Consider the following 17,116-nt stretch of genomic DNA (forward strand, 5'->3'; position numbering starts at 1 on the left):
TTTTTTGCAATTAAAGTTTTTTTAAAAAATTTTATTTCATTTTTGTTCTTTCATTTTTTTTGTTCTTTTTTTAAGGGGGGGGGGTGAAAATTGTTTAAATTTCATCTTTTTTTTAATTTTTGCATTTTTTTCAGAATTAAAATTTCTTTTGAAAATGTTTTTTTTTTATGTATATAAAAATTTTAAGATGCTTAAATTGAGTGATTGTTGTTTCATTCTTGCAAATTTTTAAATTTTCTTTTTTTTACTTTTTTGCTAATTTTTGGAAATTCAAAGTTTTTAAGGAAGACTTTGCAAGTTTTTAAATAGTATTATTAATATTATTCAGATTTGTTACATTTCCAATTTTGGAAACTTTGAAAGTTTTTGAAATTTATGCTAATTTTTTGCAAAATTTTAAAACTTCGAAATTTCTTTACATTTTTGCAAATTTATTTAAAAAAAAACTAAGAAATTTCATGTACAATTTCACTTATTAGAAAAGCTTCTTGTTAGGGTGATTATTTACTTAGATTTTAACTTTGTTCAGAATTTTATAGATTTTATAGTTTTTATATTTAAGGTAAGGTAGATTTTGTGGCTCATGAATGACTTTAATCCAGGTGAGCTGAGGCAAAATGGCTCCTATGAAAGTAAAGGTTGCAGACCCCTGGGTAAGAGATAAGAAAAGTCAGAAGCAGCTGAATAGTTTAAAATTTGGATGGTGAAAATTTGACAAAAATTGAAATGTTTTTAACGAATCAATAAACGTACGGGAGAATTAGAAGAAGAAGAATAAAGTCACAGGAGAACAATATGTTAAAATGTTGACTAAGCATTTCAACATAAATATTCCACTGCATGAATGGTTCCATATTCAGGTCTCAAAGACGCAGCGGTGGAAACCTGATTCTCTGGCGCCCCCTTGTGAATCCCCTATCGGTTAGCCGTTAGCCACCTAGCTGCTCTGGATTGTTTGGTTGCTGTTAGCAGCAAGATGGCGGCTGCCTGCCCGGCTCTTCGACTCTGAGTTGTGCTTCTCGAACCTAAACTCTCGGCCCCTCAGTGCTCCGTCACACCGATGCATGGTGCAGCGGTGAAACACACTGACCCGCAGCTGGATGTGCGTTTTTCTTTCTGCGGGATTGTTAGCCTGAGCGGCTCCTCTTCACTGACCGGGCTAAAATGGCGGACTGTGGACTGCAGTCTGCGGGCTAACTCCGGTCACACTGATCCATGAACCACAGACTGATCCGTCAGGAGACGTATATTTCCTTTGTTAATCAAAAGTGAGTGTATCTCCAACAGACTTTCTGTTTGTTTGGAAACTCGTTAATCATTTCAGACAAGCTACAGGACCGAATCTGCTAGATTAGCCGGCTGCTAAGTGCTAACCGAGCCGCTACTAGCGGGCCGGAGACGATTCAAAACTTAAACAAGACTCTGTTGTGGGTTGGGTTTCTGGACGTTACTGTCTCACTGAGTACCGTGAGACGCAGACCCAGACAGCAGCGACATGGCGACCCCTGCGGTGCTACAGCCCCGCTGGAAGCGCGTCCTGGGCTGGACCGGGCCGGTGCCGCGGCCCCGGCACGGACACCGGGCCGTAGCTATCAAAGAACTGATGGTAGTGTTCGGCGGAGGGAACGAGGGGATTGTGGATGAGCTCCACGTCTACAATACAGGTACATTATTGAGTTATTAATCCACTGATATGCTCAATGTAAATCTGTATAGTATGAGTAAAATAAGGTAGCTTTGACCAAATTTGGAGAAGCTACAGGAAGCTAAGCTAGCTTGGCATGCTAAATATTTAGCACCTACAGCTGTTTTTTATTGTGATGTGATTTGAGCTGAGGATGTGATTTAAACTGATGCTGCTGATGAAGAGTTAACTGGTGCTCCGACTGGGTGTTAGCCCGCTAGGCTAGGTTAGCTAGTGTTAGCTGAAGCTATCTTTAGCACTAGCTCTGCATGCTAACATGTTAGCTGCTGAGCTAACCGAGCAGAAACACGGAGAGAAATGGCGCGTTTTTACTGAAAACAATGCTGACGTCACGGGGACACGCCCCTCTGCAGCAGAAGCGATCGGAACAACAAACAAAAGACTTTAACTAATAACTTCACCGTTAATTCGTTACTTTTAACTCGTTAAATCTAAACATTTTCATAAAATAAAATATAAAATGTTTATCCCCTGTGTCTTTTAACGTATTTTAGTCCACACTGTTGTATTTGATAGATTGCACTGACTCTGAGTTCTGTCAGCTTTATGTTTAGAGGGACTCTGACTAAGTTTACTTTGCCTAATAAATGTTTTTTTTACCTGGTTTGCCCATAACAACAACAATAGTAATTATAATAATGATGATAATTAATAATAACAATAATAATATTCAAAACATACATTTATTGCCTCTATTGAAACTGTATGGGCATGCTGTGCCTGGATTTGTCAGATGAAACTAATTTGATCTATAAATTGAAAGAATAATTGATCTATGCAGGTCTTAATGAATAGCAGAAGCTTTGAGATGTAAGTGCAGGTTAATAGTTGTGTGAAAGGGGAGGTTAACCTCAGCCTGCTCATGTGTCAGAGAGTTTACAGACATTAATTAATCAACGTGTTTCCCTTTCAGCCACCAACCAGTGGTTCATCCCGGCTGTCCGTGGTGACATCCCCCCTGGTTGTGCCGCTTACGGATTCGTGTGTGATGGAACGAGGCTGTTGGTGTTCGGCGGGATGGTGGAGTACGGAAAGTACAGCAGCGACCTGTACGAGCTTCAGGTTAGTCATACTCTCTGCTGTGACACATCCTGGCTATTAGGGCTGCAGCGATTAGTCGACATAATCGACTAGTCGAGGATAAAAACTCATTGATGCAAATTTCAATAGTCGACGCATTGTATTATTGTTTTTATTGTGGTTGTCACATGGTGAAATCAAATACCGGGGGTAACACTCATCTGTAACTTCAGTTCACAGCATGAGGTGCTGTGTTATTGGATACTTTTATGGGAAAAGATCACTAAGTTCATACGTGAGGAATATTGATGAGGAAAAATCTCCACTCCCACAGAGCGCTGTGCGCTGACGGAGGCTCTGATGGAGCCTGACAGCTCCCAGTGTTTAGTGTCTGATAACGTGATTTAGAGAGTCTCCTTCACTCTCTGTTAGAGACGGTTTTTATGGATCTGAGTCACAAGCTAGTGTCAAAACTCCCCTAACTTTAGAAAAGAGAGGACATTTATCTGATGGAGCTCTCACTCTCAAGCTCACACTGCAGCGGTAACACTCAGCGGGGAGGAGGAGGGGCGGAGTGCGCATGAGCGAAGTAGCGCATGTAGAGAAACGAAACTAAACGCGTTGTCATGAAGAGTTGGGCGAGAGTCAGGCGGGATCATACAGAGCGCAAATCAAGCCCCAATAAGCAAATAAACATTAGAACACAAGCCCAAAGTCACTAATAAGCGGTCTGTCCAACAACTTCATTTCCCTGTTACCTGCTTCATTCACTTTGAGATTTTTTTTTTTTTTTGTATAGTACTTATACATTTTTATGTCATCATGAATGAAATAAAGACAAACAAACAAACAAACATGACACAGGGCTGACCAATCAGAGGTGAGATTCTAACTCTGGGTAAATGCAGTGAAAATGAAACACACAGGTTGAATTATAAAGGTCTGCACATTTTAAAGGCCAAATTAGGTTGAAACTCAAAATAATAGTGATTAATTAACTAATCGAAAAAAAATCGATAGATTAGTCGACACTAAAAGTAATTGTTAGTTGCAGCCCTATTGGACTGTAAGAGTAAACAGACTGGCCTTTTTATTTTTTAAAATTTTATTAAATATTTTGCATTTTGCTGTGCAAAACAGTGTTGTTAAATTAGCTCTGTTATGAGAGAGATCGTTTTGGCATGATTTGGGATACATTATGGTTTTGAAATGATTGAACAACAGAAAAATAATTGTCCAATTAATCGTTAGATTAGTCAACTAATCGATAAAATAATCGTCCGATTAATCGTTTTAAAAATAAACGTTTACCCCCAGCCCTACTGGTTATACTAATGTTGTAAGATTTAAAGGACGGGCTAGTGGACTGGGTCCCACTCCATGAGGTTTGGCCTTGCGCAGGCGGCCTGGGTTCAAAACCAGCGTGTGGCCTCTTTCTGGCATGTCGCTCCCCACTCTTGTCCTGTTTTCCCAGCTTAGCTGAGAGACACGCTCCTTTAACTCCAGTAAAGTGAGCTTCTTGTTAGCCTCAGGAGCTAGCTGCAGGCTAATGCTACCCTTTTGCCAGTATGAGTGATGGTCACTCTGTTTACCTGTGGGCTGCTGATCTACCTGTGTAGCCCATACCTGAGATAGTGACTGTATCTGTCTGTGGTCTCCTCAGGCGAGTCGCTGGGAGTGGAAACGACTAAAGACCAAAGCGCCAAAGAATGGCCCGCCTCCCTGCCCGCGCCTCGGACACAGCTTCTCTATGATCGGAACCTGCTGCTACCTGTTTGGAGGCCTGGCCAATGACAGCGAAGACCCCAAAAACAACATACCCAGGTGAGAAACATCAGTTGTGCGTAGTTACCTGACACACGTTTATTAGCACTCCTCCTTTAACACACCTGTCCCCTCAGGTATCTGAATGACCTGTACTGTTTGGAGCTGAGGCCAGGCTCAGGTGTTATTGGCTGGGAGATCCCGTTGACTTCAGGTTCACCGCCACCTCCTCGAGAGAGCCACACCGCCGTGGTGACGAGCGGCCGCACAGACAACCGGCTCATCATCTATGGAGGCATGAGCGGCTGCAGGCTGGGAGACCTGTGGGTGCTGCACATAGGTGAGACGGGTGTTAAAAGATGAAATAAGTGAGATCGATCAGGTCTGGGCTGCTCCCTACTCCAGGGGTCGAAAACCAGAAATCATTTTCTTTTCCATTGTTTTTCTGACTTCTGATTGGCTCCTGTTCTGATGATGTCACAGACTCTCTGACATGGACGAAACCAAATCTTGGTGGAACTGCTCCTTTACCCCGGAGTCTGCACTCTGCCACCACCATCAACAACAAGTAAAGACACACACACACACAGATCATATGACTTGATTAATGATGAGAATGGTTACCTGAGTGTGTGTGTGTGTGTGTGTGTCAGGATGTATGTGTTTGGAGGTTGGGTTCCTCTGGTGATGGATGACGTCAAGGTCGCGACCCACGAAAAGGAGTGGAAGTGCACCAACACACTGGCCTGCCTTAACCTAGGTATGCACACACACAAACACACATGCACGAACACATACACACCACACATGTAAACACACGCTCACCTGTGCACCTGTCTGTGCATGTGTGTGTAGAGACCATGTGCTGGGAGACGGTTCTGATGGACAGTCTAGAGGAGAACGTCCCCAGAGCTCGAGCCGGTCACTGCAGCGTGGCCATCAACTCCAGACTCTACATCTGGAGCGGCAGAGATGGATACAGGAAGGCCTGGAACAACCAGGTGTGCTGCAAGGACCTCTGGTACCTGGAGACAGGTGAGTAGAATTAATGATGTGTCAGCACAGACTACTTTGAACTGCTCACTGCTGGAGGTAGTTCTCACCTGTTGGTCTTACCTGTGTGTCCTCAGAGCGTCCCTGCGCTCCGTCCCGGGTGCAGCTGGTCCGGGCGAACACGTCGTCTCTGGAGGTGAGCTGGGGGCCGTCTCAGACCGCGGACACTTACCTGTTACAGCTGCAGAAGTATGACATTCCTGCAACACCTGCAGCCGCCTCACCTGCTTCAAGCCCCGCCTCCATCCCTGTCACACCTGGCGCAAACTCCCCAAAGAGTCCAGCCCCCATCGCCACAACACCAGCGAGCCATTCTGTCCCTCTGACTGGCCTCACACTGCTCCCGTCCCCCACTTCCTCTGTTCCTGGAAGCCCATTGGCTGCTGCAGCCAAAGTCCCAGGTGAGTCTCACACCTGTCCAGGTAGATCAACAGGTGATAGAGCCAGAATAGAAAAGACAATCTGAAAGTTTTTCTCCTGTTTCTGTAGCTGTCCTGAAGGTGGCAGCAGCGCCAGGAGCAGTGGGCGGAGCCTCCATCGTCACAGTGAGACAAGCTGCTCCCAAATCTCCCGTTGTCATGACAACACTTCCTGCAGGTGTTCGTATGGTGGCACCTGCTCAGGCCGGACAGGTGACGGTAAATAGCTCCCACACTTCTCTCACATACAGTGGTGTCCAGGAAATCTAGCTTATGATTGGTTAACCCTCCTGCTTCCTGTCTCTCAGCCAATAGCAGGCGGTCCTCAGATGAGCGGCATGGCGGCGCTGGCAGCAGCTGCTGCAGCTACTCAGAAGATTCCTCCCTCCACGGGGTCGGTACTCAACGTCCCAGCTGGAGCAACGCTCGTAAAAACTGTTGCTGTGAGTCTGACCAACTGTTACCATGGTAACAACAGTACACTTTGTGTCACTGTTGAGTTTAAAACAGAAAACATGCTCTAGGTTGAGATCAGCAGGTGTCACTGAAGTCATTTAACCCCGCCCCCTCCAGCTGCACCTGAATAAGCATGTCTCCTCTCACCTGTCACAGGTAACAAACCCAGCCACGTGTATCCTGAAGACTGCTGCCGCTCAGGTGGGCGGGGCCTCTGTAGTCTCCACTCCAAGTACCCCTGGCCGACCAATCATCACGGTGCACAAATCTGGCACTGTGACGGTCTCCCAGCAGGCCCAGGTGGTCACCACCGTGGTGGGAGGAGTCACAAAAACCATCACGCTGGTCAACAGCCCGCTGGGTGTGAGAGGAGGCGGGGCTCTGGTGAGTCGTGGTCTGACACAAAGGGATTAAAGTCAGAAATTAACTTAAGATCAGCCTGCTGACATCACTTCCTGTCTGTTACAGATTGGTAACCTGGGGAACCTGGGTAAGATGATGGTGACCAAACCAGTGCAGAGTGGAGCCATAAGCGCTGGGAGCAGCCCAGTGACACAGATCCTGCAGGTACTGGTCACACCCCCTCCCCTTAACACCGCATCCAAGAGTTCACAGCCTAATAACACTGTGACGTGATGTCACACTAACCACGCCCCCTCTGTGTCAGACTAAGGGCGCCCTCCCTGCAGGAACCATCCTGAAGCTGGTGACATCATCAGACGGGAAACAGACAACAATCCTGAGCACGGCGCAGGCTGGAACTGCCAAACCAACGATTCTTAGCGTCAACCCAGCAACCGGCACCAAACCAGGAACCACCATCATCAAGACCATCCCCATGTCCGCACTGCAGGGGGCAACAGGTACAATCTGACACACCTGAACACTCCTGAGAATGCTTCATTTAAAGCAAGGTGACTAACAGTGAAGCTCCTCCCCCTGCAGGTGCTAACAGTCCAATCACGTTCCTCACCACCAAGATGGTCACAGCAGGAAGTGCTGGAAAAATCATCACCACTGTCCCCAAGATCACCACAGGGGGGCAGCAGGGACTGACGCAGGTAACACACCTGATACACAGTTTACACACCTGAGGCATGTTATAAACCTCAGTCAGGGGTATCACATTCAACGTGTTTGTGTGTGTTCAGGTGGTATTGAAAGGAGCTCCAGGTACGCCAGGTACGATCCTGAGGACAGTCCCGATGGGTGGAGTCAGACTGGTGTCACCTGGAGCTGTTGGCTCTAAAGTTACCACTCTGGTTGTCAAGGGAACCACAGGTAAGCACAGGTGACTGATCAGCTAGTTTTAGTTCCATAGGCAGAACGCCTTATGTAACCCACCTGTGTGTGTGTCTCAGGTGTGTCCAGTCTGGGGACAGTAACAGGAAGTGTCTCATCCTCACAAGCTGGAGGAGCTGTAACCGTCTCCAATGCTTCTCTGACCACGCCCATCACCACTTTAGCAACCATCGCCACTCTAGCGAGCAAGGTCACCACGGCAACAGGAACAGGACCCAAACAGGTGACGTACTGAAACACCTGAAGAGTAGCTCCTGACTGCAGTACTGTAGTTATACTGTAGTAATACTGCGGTGTTGTGTGTACAGGTGACTCTGATAACGACTCCAAGTGGGGCAGAGTCCCTGGTCCAGGATCTACCTGTCTCCATCATGGCTTCTCCCACCTCAGAGGAACCAGGAAGTACGACCAATACCACGACTACGGCAGAAGAGAGTGGACACTCTACAGGTGCTACAGGTGTTACGAGTTGGAAAAGTAGTACGATTTCACTCTGAAGTAGTGTCATGGTTGATGAAGTGATTTTTTAGTTTTACTTGATGAACACATGTTCCTTTGTGAGTCGGTCAATATGGTCGCTGATGATGTCATTGATGATGTTGTAGTGACGCTGGTTTGTTCCAACCCACCCTGTGAGACGCACGAAACTGGCACCACAAACACAGCCACAGTCGCCACGGCCACCATGGACGTTAACGAGCGAGTGTGCTCCAACCCGCCATGTGAGACGCATGAAACCGGAACCACAAACACCGCCACCACTGCTGCCGCCAGCATGAACCGACTTCCTCAGGTGAGCTTACAGTCAGGTGACTTCACACCAGGGATCTTTATCTGTTTCTTGGGTTGACTTAAAGAGACATTTGCAATCCTGGTGAATGGTAACATAATGATGGATAACAACTCAGTAAAGCCCTGTTTCCACCAAGTGGTCCGGTACGGATCAGTAAAGCCTGATCTTATTTGCGTGTCCACAGCCAACTTTGCCCTTCTTGGTTCGGGTGTGCAAGCTGGACGCCAATAGCAGCGTTATTTACGTATTAGTGTGACGCCATAGCAGTGCAATGCAATGTACCCACCCTGTAGTTTTTTTTTTTCACTTAACCTTTATTTAACCAGGAAGGTCCCATTGAGATTAAGAACCCCTTTTTCAAGGGAGTCCTGGCCAAGAGGCAGCAAAGTTACACAGTAAAATTTAAAAATTAATATTATGAAAAACAGCTACAATTTGAGGAGGCTGTCCCAAGTGCTCTTAATCTGGATTTAAATGCATTTATAGAAACAAGATCAGTTAATTTCCAGTCTTTTTGCAACATGTTCCATGCAGAAGGAGCAGAGAATACAAATGCCCTTTGACCCTGTTCTGTGCGGGCAAATGGAACTGAAAGCAACAAGAGGTCGTTTGAGCGTTTGAGTGAGTCAACACATCTCTGAGTGATCAGGATGCAAATGTAGGAAGGCAGTAGTCCAAGGATGGCCTTATAAATGAAAGTGTACCAATGTCCCATCCCCCTGGTGGACAAAGAAGGCCATCCCACTCGAGAATACAGTTCACAGAGATGGGTCAAAGGTCTACAGTTGGTGATGAACCTCAGAGAGGCATGATACACAGCGTCGATCTGTCGAAGACATCGATCTGAGGCAGTCATATTCAACAAATCTCCGTTATCTAAAATCGATAAGAATGTTGCAGTGACAAGGCGCTTTTTTGACTCGAAGGAAAAACAAAATTTGTTTCGAAAGAAAGATCCCAATTTTAGTCTGAGTTTCTTAACTAGATTGTTAATATGGGGCTTGAAGCTGAGGGAGTCGTCAAGTAACACACCAAGGCATTTGTTCGGATACTCCTCTATGACTTAACCCTCAAGAGTTAACACTGTGGGGAGAGTTTGAGATATATTCTTTGAGCTTTTTTTTGAGTTTTTAAACAACATTAGCTTGGTCTTATCAGCATTTAGAACTAGTTTTAGCTCTTGAAGAGTGTGCTGGACAACATCAAAAGCTTTCTGCAAAGATTCAGTAGCCTTAGCTGGGGTTATGCCAAAACAATATATAACTGTGTCATCGGCATAAAAATGCATACTGGCGTCTGACATGTTTTGTCCTAAGTCATTAATGTACATAATGAATAGGAGAGGCCCTAATACTGAACCTTGTGGGACCCCCTAATGGACACTCACAAATTCAGAACACAGACCATCACATTTAACACACTGTGTTCTGTCACTCAAATAGTAATAAATCCATGAAGAAGAAAAATGCGACACATTAAACAAAGAGCAACAATGGAAGACATCCAGCAATTCATCTCCTTTGTGATTGGCATGTTGCTCTTAGTTACCGAGAACAATCAAGCTTGCAGTGTTTTAGTTCCACGAACTGAACCACTTAGTGGAAACAGGGCCTATGAATGGGCAGACACGCAGGTGAGTCTGTGAGGTAACTCCACCCCTCTCTGTCCACAGGTGAGCTCCACCCTCCCCTCAACTTCTGTTAGTCAGGGCTCAGGGATCACCTGCTCCAACCCGCCATGTGAGACCCACGAGACCGGAACCACCAACACCACCACCACAGCTGGAGCTGGAGGACTCCGACAGGTAAGACCTCACCTGGCCATGCCTTCTGTTTACACTAACATCACTGTTTCCATGGTAACCCATAGGCTCTGTTGCATTCCATAATATGCTGATGTCATAGAGATATTTATTAGCTTTATAGTACACCAGTAGAAGCATTAAGCTCAAGTGATGTTATCACATTTACCTGAACAGGTGCTTTGAGCCCTGTAGCCAATCAGAGTAAAGGATTCTTTCAGATATGTTAAAAGGTGTGCTTGTTTCAGGTGTGTTCAAACCCTCCCTGTGAGACCCACGAGACCGGAACCACCAACACAGCCACCACAGCTGGAACCGGAGGACTTAGACAGGTGAGACCACACCTGAGAACTCAGGTGAGCTCTGATTGGTTAAAAATTCAATGCCGAACAACTCAGAGTGATTCTGTCTCCAGGTGTGTTCAAACCCTCCCTGTGAGACCCACGAGACCGGAACCACCAACACAGCCACCACAGCCGGAACTGGAGGACTCAGACAGGTGAGACCACACCTGAGAGCTCAGGTGAGCTCTTATTGGTTAAAAGTGAATGCAGACCAACTCAGATTGTTTCTGTCTCCAGGTGTGTTCGAACCCTCCCTGTGAGACTCACGAGACTGGGACCACCAACACAGCCACCACAGCCACAGGTAAGCTGCTCACACACCTGAAGCTGCGCCTTCACATAAGTCAGAGCTGTCAGTGACATCACTTCCTGTTTTCTGTCTGCAGCTCAGCAAGCTGGGGATGCACCGCCAAGTGACTCAACAGACCCTGCCACCTCCTCCTCTGACCCCGCCCCCTCTGTAGCGACTCAGAGCAGAGCTGTGACCACAGTTACACAGGCCACGCCCACTCCAGGACCATCCATACCTGTAAGCACACACCTGAGGTTTGAATGGTGTAGATATTCTACGGTTGTTGATTGTGACTGTACACACTCTCACACACACATGCACAAACACTCCATGATCCTCTCTGACGTCCCATGATCCTCACTGTCTGCAGGAGATCTCCTTATTGGTTGGAGAGGGGAGGGCGGAGCTGTCTGAGGCAGAGGCTGTTCCCATGGTGACAGAGGCCGCAGGTGAGGGGGAGGAGCCTATGCAGACTGACACCCAATCAGAACATGTGATGTCATCAGAAGCTGCAGTGATGCAGGTCCATGTGGAGGGCAGCGACGCAGCAGCACAGGTACACACACTCAAACACACACACGCACACACACACACACAGACACACTCAGACACACTCAGGGGTTTGACTGTGTATTTGGTCTCTATCAGATGACTTCAGACGGGCTTCCTCAGGAGCTGATGTCGTCAGAGGGCGATGGAGGTGAGGCCGTCTCAGGGACGACCACCCTGATGGTGACTGGACTAACCCCAGATCAGCTGGGCGTTACCGCGGCAACAGATGATGCAGTTCAGCAGGCGACAATCCAGGCGGTGCTGCAGGCTGCAGGACACCTGGGTGAGGAAGAGCTACACTTTATCTGACCAGCAGGGGGCTCCAATGAGACACACACACTTCAGCAGTTGTTAAGATAAAAGAGTTTCTGAGGAGACCCAGTTTGGGTCAAAGACTTGGTCTGACCTGCAGGACTGATGACAGTACAGCCTGGGGCCAATCAGATTTGCTCAGTGTGTTTGAAATGTGTGTGTGTTTCTGTGCGCGCAGGTGAGGGCTCTGAGGATCAGTCCATCCCCATCGTTCTGACTCAGCAGGACTTGGCAGCTCTGGTCCAGCAGCAGCTTCAGGATGTCCAGAACCAGCCGGAACCAGCAGAACCAGAACCTCAGCACAGCAGCCTACCCACAGGTACATTGGACCCCAGAGTGGGCGGGGTTAAACTGTGTCCCGTCACCTGTCAAATGTTCCCCTCTGCTAATATATCTATTTTTCTCTCTGATTACCCAGAGGGCCTTGCTCCTGCAGACAGCCTGAACGACCCTGCAGCAGAGAGCAACGGACACGAGCTGACATCATCAGCTGTTACCAGCGCCGTCGCCCGATTGGCCAGTACGTTTGGTCCCAACCCTCAGCTGACCGCCAGCCCAGCTAAGCTTCAAACAGCTGCTGCGCTAACAGAGGCTACCAATGGAAACCCACCTCCTGCAGGGGTAAGATATGCTACATGCTAACTGAGATTAGCTACATGCTCACTAAGGTTAACATGATGCTAACTCACATTTAAATGCATTTAAACTAACAGTTGACTACATGCTAACTCAAGGTTTACTTGATGTTAAAGGTTAACTTCATGCTAAGTGACAGCTGAGTGCATGCTATGTAACGGTTAACCACTTGCTAACTAACAGTTAGCTACATGCTAAAAAAATCATGCTCACATGAAGCATTTATTCTAGTACAGACATGATGAGTTTGAACCTGCTAAAGGCTAAATGCTGTAGTGATGCTAAAGTGTTGCTAACTGTTGGGCAGAAGGCAGCTGTGAGGTCATCAGCGAAGGACAGCCAGTGGTATGACGTCGGCATCGTCAAGGTGACCAATACTGTGGTCTCACATTACTACATCCCCTATGGAGACAACGTGGCTGATGTAAGAATCTCTCACACACACACACACACACTCAAAGAAGAGTTATTTCACATCACTGATACCTCTGATGATGGTTTCTGGCGATGTCATTGGTGATGTCATCCATGTGTTCTTTAGGATGATTCAGGTGCGTTACCTGACTACAGTCAGATGAAGCGGGTGGAGCTTCAGCCGGGGACGGCCTATAAGTTCCGTGTGGCGGGGATAAATATCTGTGGTCGCGGAGCGTTTTCTGAGGTCTCTGCCTTTAAAACGTGTCTGCCTGGATTCCCTGGAGCGCCCTGCGCCATCAAGATCAGCAAGGTGACGTCACTTACCGTGTGTTTTTATTCAGATTATGCTTATGTGTACGGCTTAACAATTTTGGAAAATAATCTAATTGCGATTTTTTTGGACCAATATCACAATTGCGATTTAGCATGCAATTATTATTAGTAGTATTATTATTTTTTTATTATTTTTTTTTATTTTATTTTTATTTATTTATTTATTTATTTATTTATTTATTTATTTTTGGGGGGGTTCTTTTGCATTGTTTACTAAAAACCATCAATAAATCATTCTATATCATCCTATAGTATGAAGGGCAGACACATGTTATGGAGAAATGAAATAGATTGAAACATTAATTGATACAAGTAATTTATAAATAACCATCACAATCTCAGAAGAAGGAAAACATACTGACTGATTGATTTAACTTCAAGCCTTGTAGACATGTAATATTTTTGTCAGAAAAAACAGCATTTTGACTTTTGCTGGTATAAGGAAGAAGGGGCACAAGTTACCAAGTTACTATATCCCCTCCAGGTCTTTGTACATGAAACTTTTTTTTTTTTTTTTTTTTTGATTGCAGACTCTGCGATTTGAAAATTTCACTCTGTTACATTGCGATGTCGGTTAAAATTCGATTAATTGCTCAGCCCTACTTATGTGAGCAGCAGAGGGCACCACATCTCTGTGTGACCTGCTAGTGTCAGTGTGTGATGGACAGAGAAAGTGAGAGCAAAGTGGGGTGATGGGTAATGTAGTCTCCATACTAACCCTGTCCCTGTGTTTCTGTAGAACCTGGATGGGGCCCAGCTCACCTGGGAGCCCCCTGCTGTGACCTCAGGTAAGATCACAGAGTACTCTGTGTACCTGGCCATTCAGTCCAGCCAGGCAAGCTCTGGTTCCAGTTCTGGTCCGGCCCAGCTGGCCTTCATGAGGGTGTACTGTGGCCTGAGCCCGTCCTGCCTGGTCCAGGCCTCCAGCCTCGCCAACGCCCACATCGATTACACCACCAAACCTGCCATTATTTTCCGCATCGCCGCACGCAACCAGAAAGGATACGGGCCGGCCACGCAGGTCAGGTGGTTACAAGGTGAGCAACACACCTGAGGAACCGTCCGACTGATGACCTCAGCATTCATATCCACGTTTATATCAACGCTGCAGGGAGGAGTGCTGTGCTAATGTTAATGGTGTGTGTGTGTGTGTGTTTACAGAGAGCAGTAAAGACCCGAAAGCAGCAGTGAAGAGAGTGGGACCGTCCTCTGATCAGTAAGAGCTCAGTGTGTGTTTGTACCTGTGTGATGTCACAGGGTCATGTGACCTCTCTGTTTTCATTCAAACACTCAGTTTAATCAGTCAGATCTGTTTATGTTGGGTTGTTGTTGATTCAGTCTCTAATCTTTTTTTTTTTCTGGTCGTCTTCAGGAAACCTGTCGGACCAAAGAAGTTCAGACCTGACCAATAGGAGTAGCCCACGCTCTGCTGAGAACTCTGATTGGTTACTGTTGTCTTAACCTCCACCCTGCAGCTGGTTACGTCAACAGAGAGAAGACGGCGGAGCTTTGACGTTTCCTGTTCTGTTTCAAGAAGCTGTCAAAAAAAAAAAGACTCATAGCGAGGGGTGGAGTCCGTTGTTGAGCTTTGAAAGAACTAATAAAGTTTGAGTATTTGAAATTTAGAAGTAGCTCTCTCTTTCTCCCCCTCCCTCCCCCCTGCCCTCACCCTCACAGGTATAAGAGGTCAAAGGTCACGGTGCTAACAGGGGCGGGGCTTAAACCAGCTGTTGTAAATTATTTTGGATTGTTTTTTTTCTAAGAATGTTTCTTCTTCTGTGGTTTCTGTTTCTTCTTCTGTTGATGATGTTTGTTGGCCGCAGTGGCGCCGCTCTGCCATTGGTCAGTTTGAACATGAAGTGAATGATTTTTCATGTTTGTGAATATTCTCTGGAACAATAAAGATTTTTAGAGCATTTTTTTTACCCCCGTGTGGACTCCACTTCCTGTTTTAAACGTCAGCTGTTCAGGCTGAATACTGCACTCTGATTGGCTGCAGGCCCGGGTGAGCTGTGAGAGGTTACAATTAGTCAGACTCTGGGTCTTTTATAAACCAGACACTACTGTGTGTTTACCTGCTGTGTATGGCAAGCCCTTTTAACATTTAGCTACATTTGACTCTCCAGGATTAACATTAAAGATATCAACAACATAATTGTGACTAGTCAATAATACAGTTGGAGATATCTATAATTCAGTTTTGACTAGACACAATGACAGTTAGAGATATCTGTGACTCAGTTTCCACTAGTCCAAACTGAGTTACAGTTATCTGCAATGACTCCCTGAAAGTTGCCCTTCACCTCGTCACGCATCCTAAATGTCACTTGCAGATATCTCTAATTCAGTTTGGACTATCCAGAATTACAGTTAAAGAAATCTTAAATGTGATTTTGACTGTTAGAAATGTGTTCATGACGCTGGACATGCGAGGCTTCCCATTGGATACTGACCCAAATAAACTGGAGGAGAGAAGAGAAAAAATCATTTTAACAGTTTTCTTAGCAGAAGAAATGGTGATTGCCGTCATCGACAAGGTATTTAGAAAATGCCATGAAATAGAACAAATTTATAATCAGGGACTTTGTGGAGAACAAGAGCTACGTTCACTGCAGCAAGCCCCTCCTCCTATACCTGTCATAACTTTTGTCATCATTACAGATATCTGCAACATCAATTCACCTAGTCGAAACTCTGTTTCAAGATATCTGTAATTAAATTTTGACTCGTCAAAATAAAAGTTTAAGATATCTCAAATTTGAGATATCTCTAACCATAATTAATTTAAAGATATCTGTAACTTGATTATAGATATCTGCAACTAGATTATGGCTATCCATAAATCTAGTTGCAGAAATCTACAATTTCATTCTGACGAGGCCTAATTCCAGTTCAAGATATCTATAACGGCATTTTAACTAGTCAAAATGTAATTAAAGATATCTATGAATATGGCAAGCCCCTTTAACATTTAATAGCTAGTCTGGATATGTAATATTATTCCTATCCACAATTGTAATTTCAGATATCCACAACTTCATTCCTCCTAGGACAAATCACGCCCCTTTCCCCGTTCATGTGTGTGGGGTTTCTCATTACAGATATCTTAAATTTAATTATGGATAGACACAATGTGAGATGTGGATATCTGCAACTAAATTATGACTATCCATAAATCTAGTTGCAGATATCTACAATTTCATTCTGGCTAGTCACAATTCCAAATCAAGATATCTTCAACCCCCTTCCATTAAAGATATCTATAATAGCATTTATAGATATCTATAATTACATTTTGACAAGTCAAAGTACCGTTATAGATATCTTGAACTGGAATCACGCCTAGTCAGAATGAAATTGTAGATATCTGCAACTAGATTTATGATAGCCATAATTTAGTTGCAGATATCTATAATCAAGTTACAGATATCTTTAAATTAATTATGGTTAGAGATATCTCAAATTCGAGATATCTTAAACTTTTATTTTGACTAGTCAAAGTGTAATTACAGATATCTTGAAACAGAGTTTGGACTAGGCGAATTGATGTCGCAGATATCTGTAATGATGACAAAAGTTATGACAGGTATAGGAGGAGGGGCTAGCTGCAGTGAACGTAGCTCTTGTTCTCCACAAAGTCCCTGATTATAAATTTGTTCTATTTCATGGCATTTTCTAAATATCTTGTCGATGACGGCAATCACCATTTCTTCTGCTAAGAAAACTGTTGAAATGATTTTTTCTCTTCTCTCCTTCAGTTTATTTGGGTCAGTATCCAATGGGAAGCCTCGCATGTCCAGCGTCATGAACACATTTCTGACAGTCAAAATCACATTAAGATATCTTTAACTGTAATTCTGGATAGTCAAAACTGAATTAGAGATATCTGCAAATGACGTTTAGGATGGTGACGAGGT

The 17,116-nt window shown here is 45.1% G+C and overlaps 1 protein-coding gene across 3 annotated transcripts; it reads left to right on the forward strand.

Moving 5' to 3' along the window:
* Positions 1-872: 872 nt before the first annotated feature.
* On the forward strand, positions 873-15,107 carry hcfc1b (host cell factor C1b). Of its 3 annotated transcripts, none has more exons than XM_074681331.1 (32): positions 873-1,664; positions 2,619-2,767; positions 4,389-4,549; positions 4,627-4,829; positions 4,973-5,057; positions 5,143-5,249; positions 5,345-5,524; positions 5,620-5,943; positions 6,032-6,180; positions 6,270-6,404; positions 6,574-6,801; positions 6,886-6,984; positions 7,085-7,280; positions 7,363-7,478; positions 7,569-7,698; positions 7,779-7,942; positions 8,028-8,178; positions 8,325-8,512; positions 10,185-10,316; positions 10,562-10,645; positions 10,729-10,812; positions 10,895-10,961; positions 11,044-11,186; positions 11,320-11,505; positions 11,598-11,784; positions 11,992-12,132; positions 12,232-12,434; positions 12,757-12,873; positions 12,991-13,176; positions 13,939-14,236; positions 14,361-14,415; positions 14,572-15,107. In XM_074681331.1, exons 1-32 carry the CDS (start codon positions 1,496-1,498, stop codon positions 14,609-14,611), a joined length of 4,857 nt encoding a protein of 1,618 aa, XP_074537432.1. In that variant the 5' UTR covers positions 873-1,495; the 3' UTR covers positions 14,612-15,107. The 3 variants fall into 3 exon arrangements, with proteins under 3 accessions (XP_074537432.1, XP_074537433.1, XP_074537434.1); XM_074681332.1 differs by having other exon boundaries at positions 6,032-6,174; XM_074681333.1 differs by having other exon boundaries at positions 874-1,664; positions 8,028-8,169; positions 14,572-15,106.
* Positions 15,108-17,116: the final 2,009 nt, after the last annotated feature.

The sequence above is a fragment of the Halichoeres trimaculatus genome, unplaced genomic scaffold, assembly GCF_033239565.1.
Source record: "Halichoeres trimaculatus isolate MK-OKI-2021-1 unplaced genomic scaffold, fHalTri1.1 fHalTri1_scaffold_11, whole genome shotgun sequence".
Lineage (NCBI taxonomy): Eukaryota > Metazoa > Chordata > Actinopteri > Labriformes > Labridae > Halichoeres > Halichoeres trimaculatus.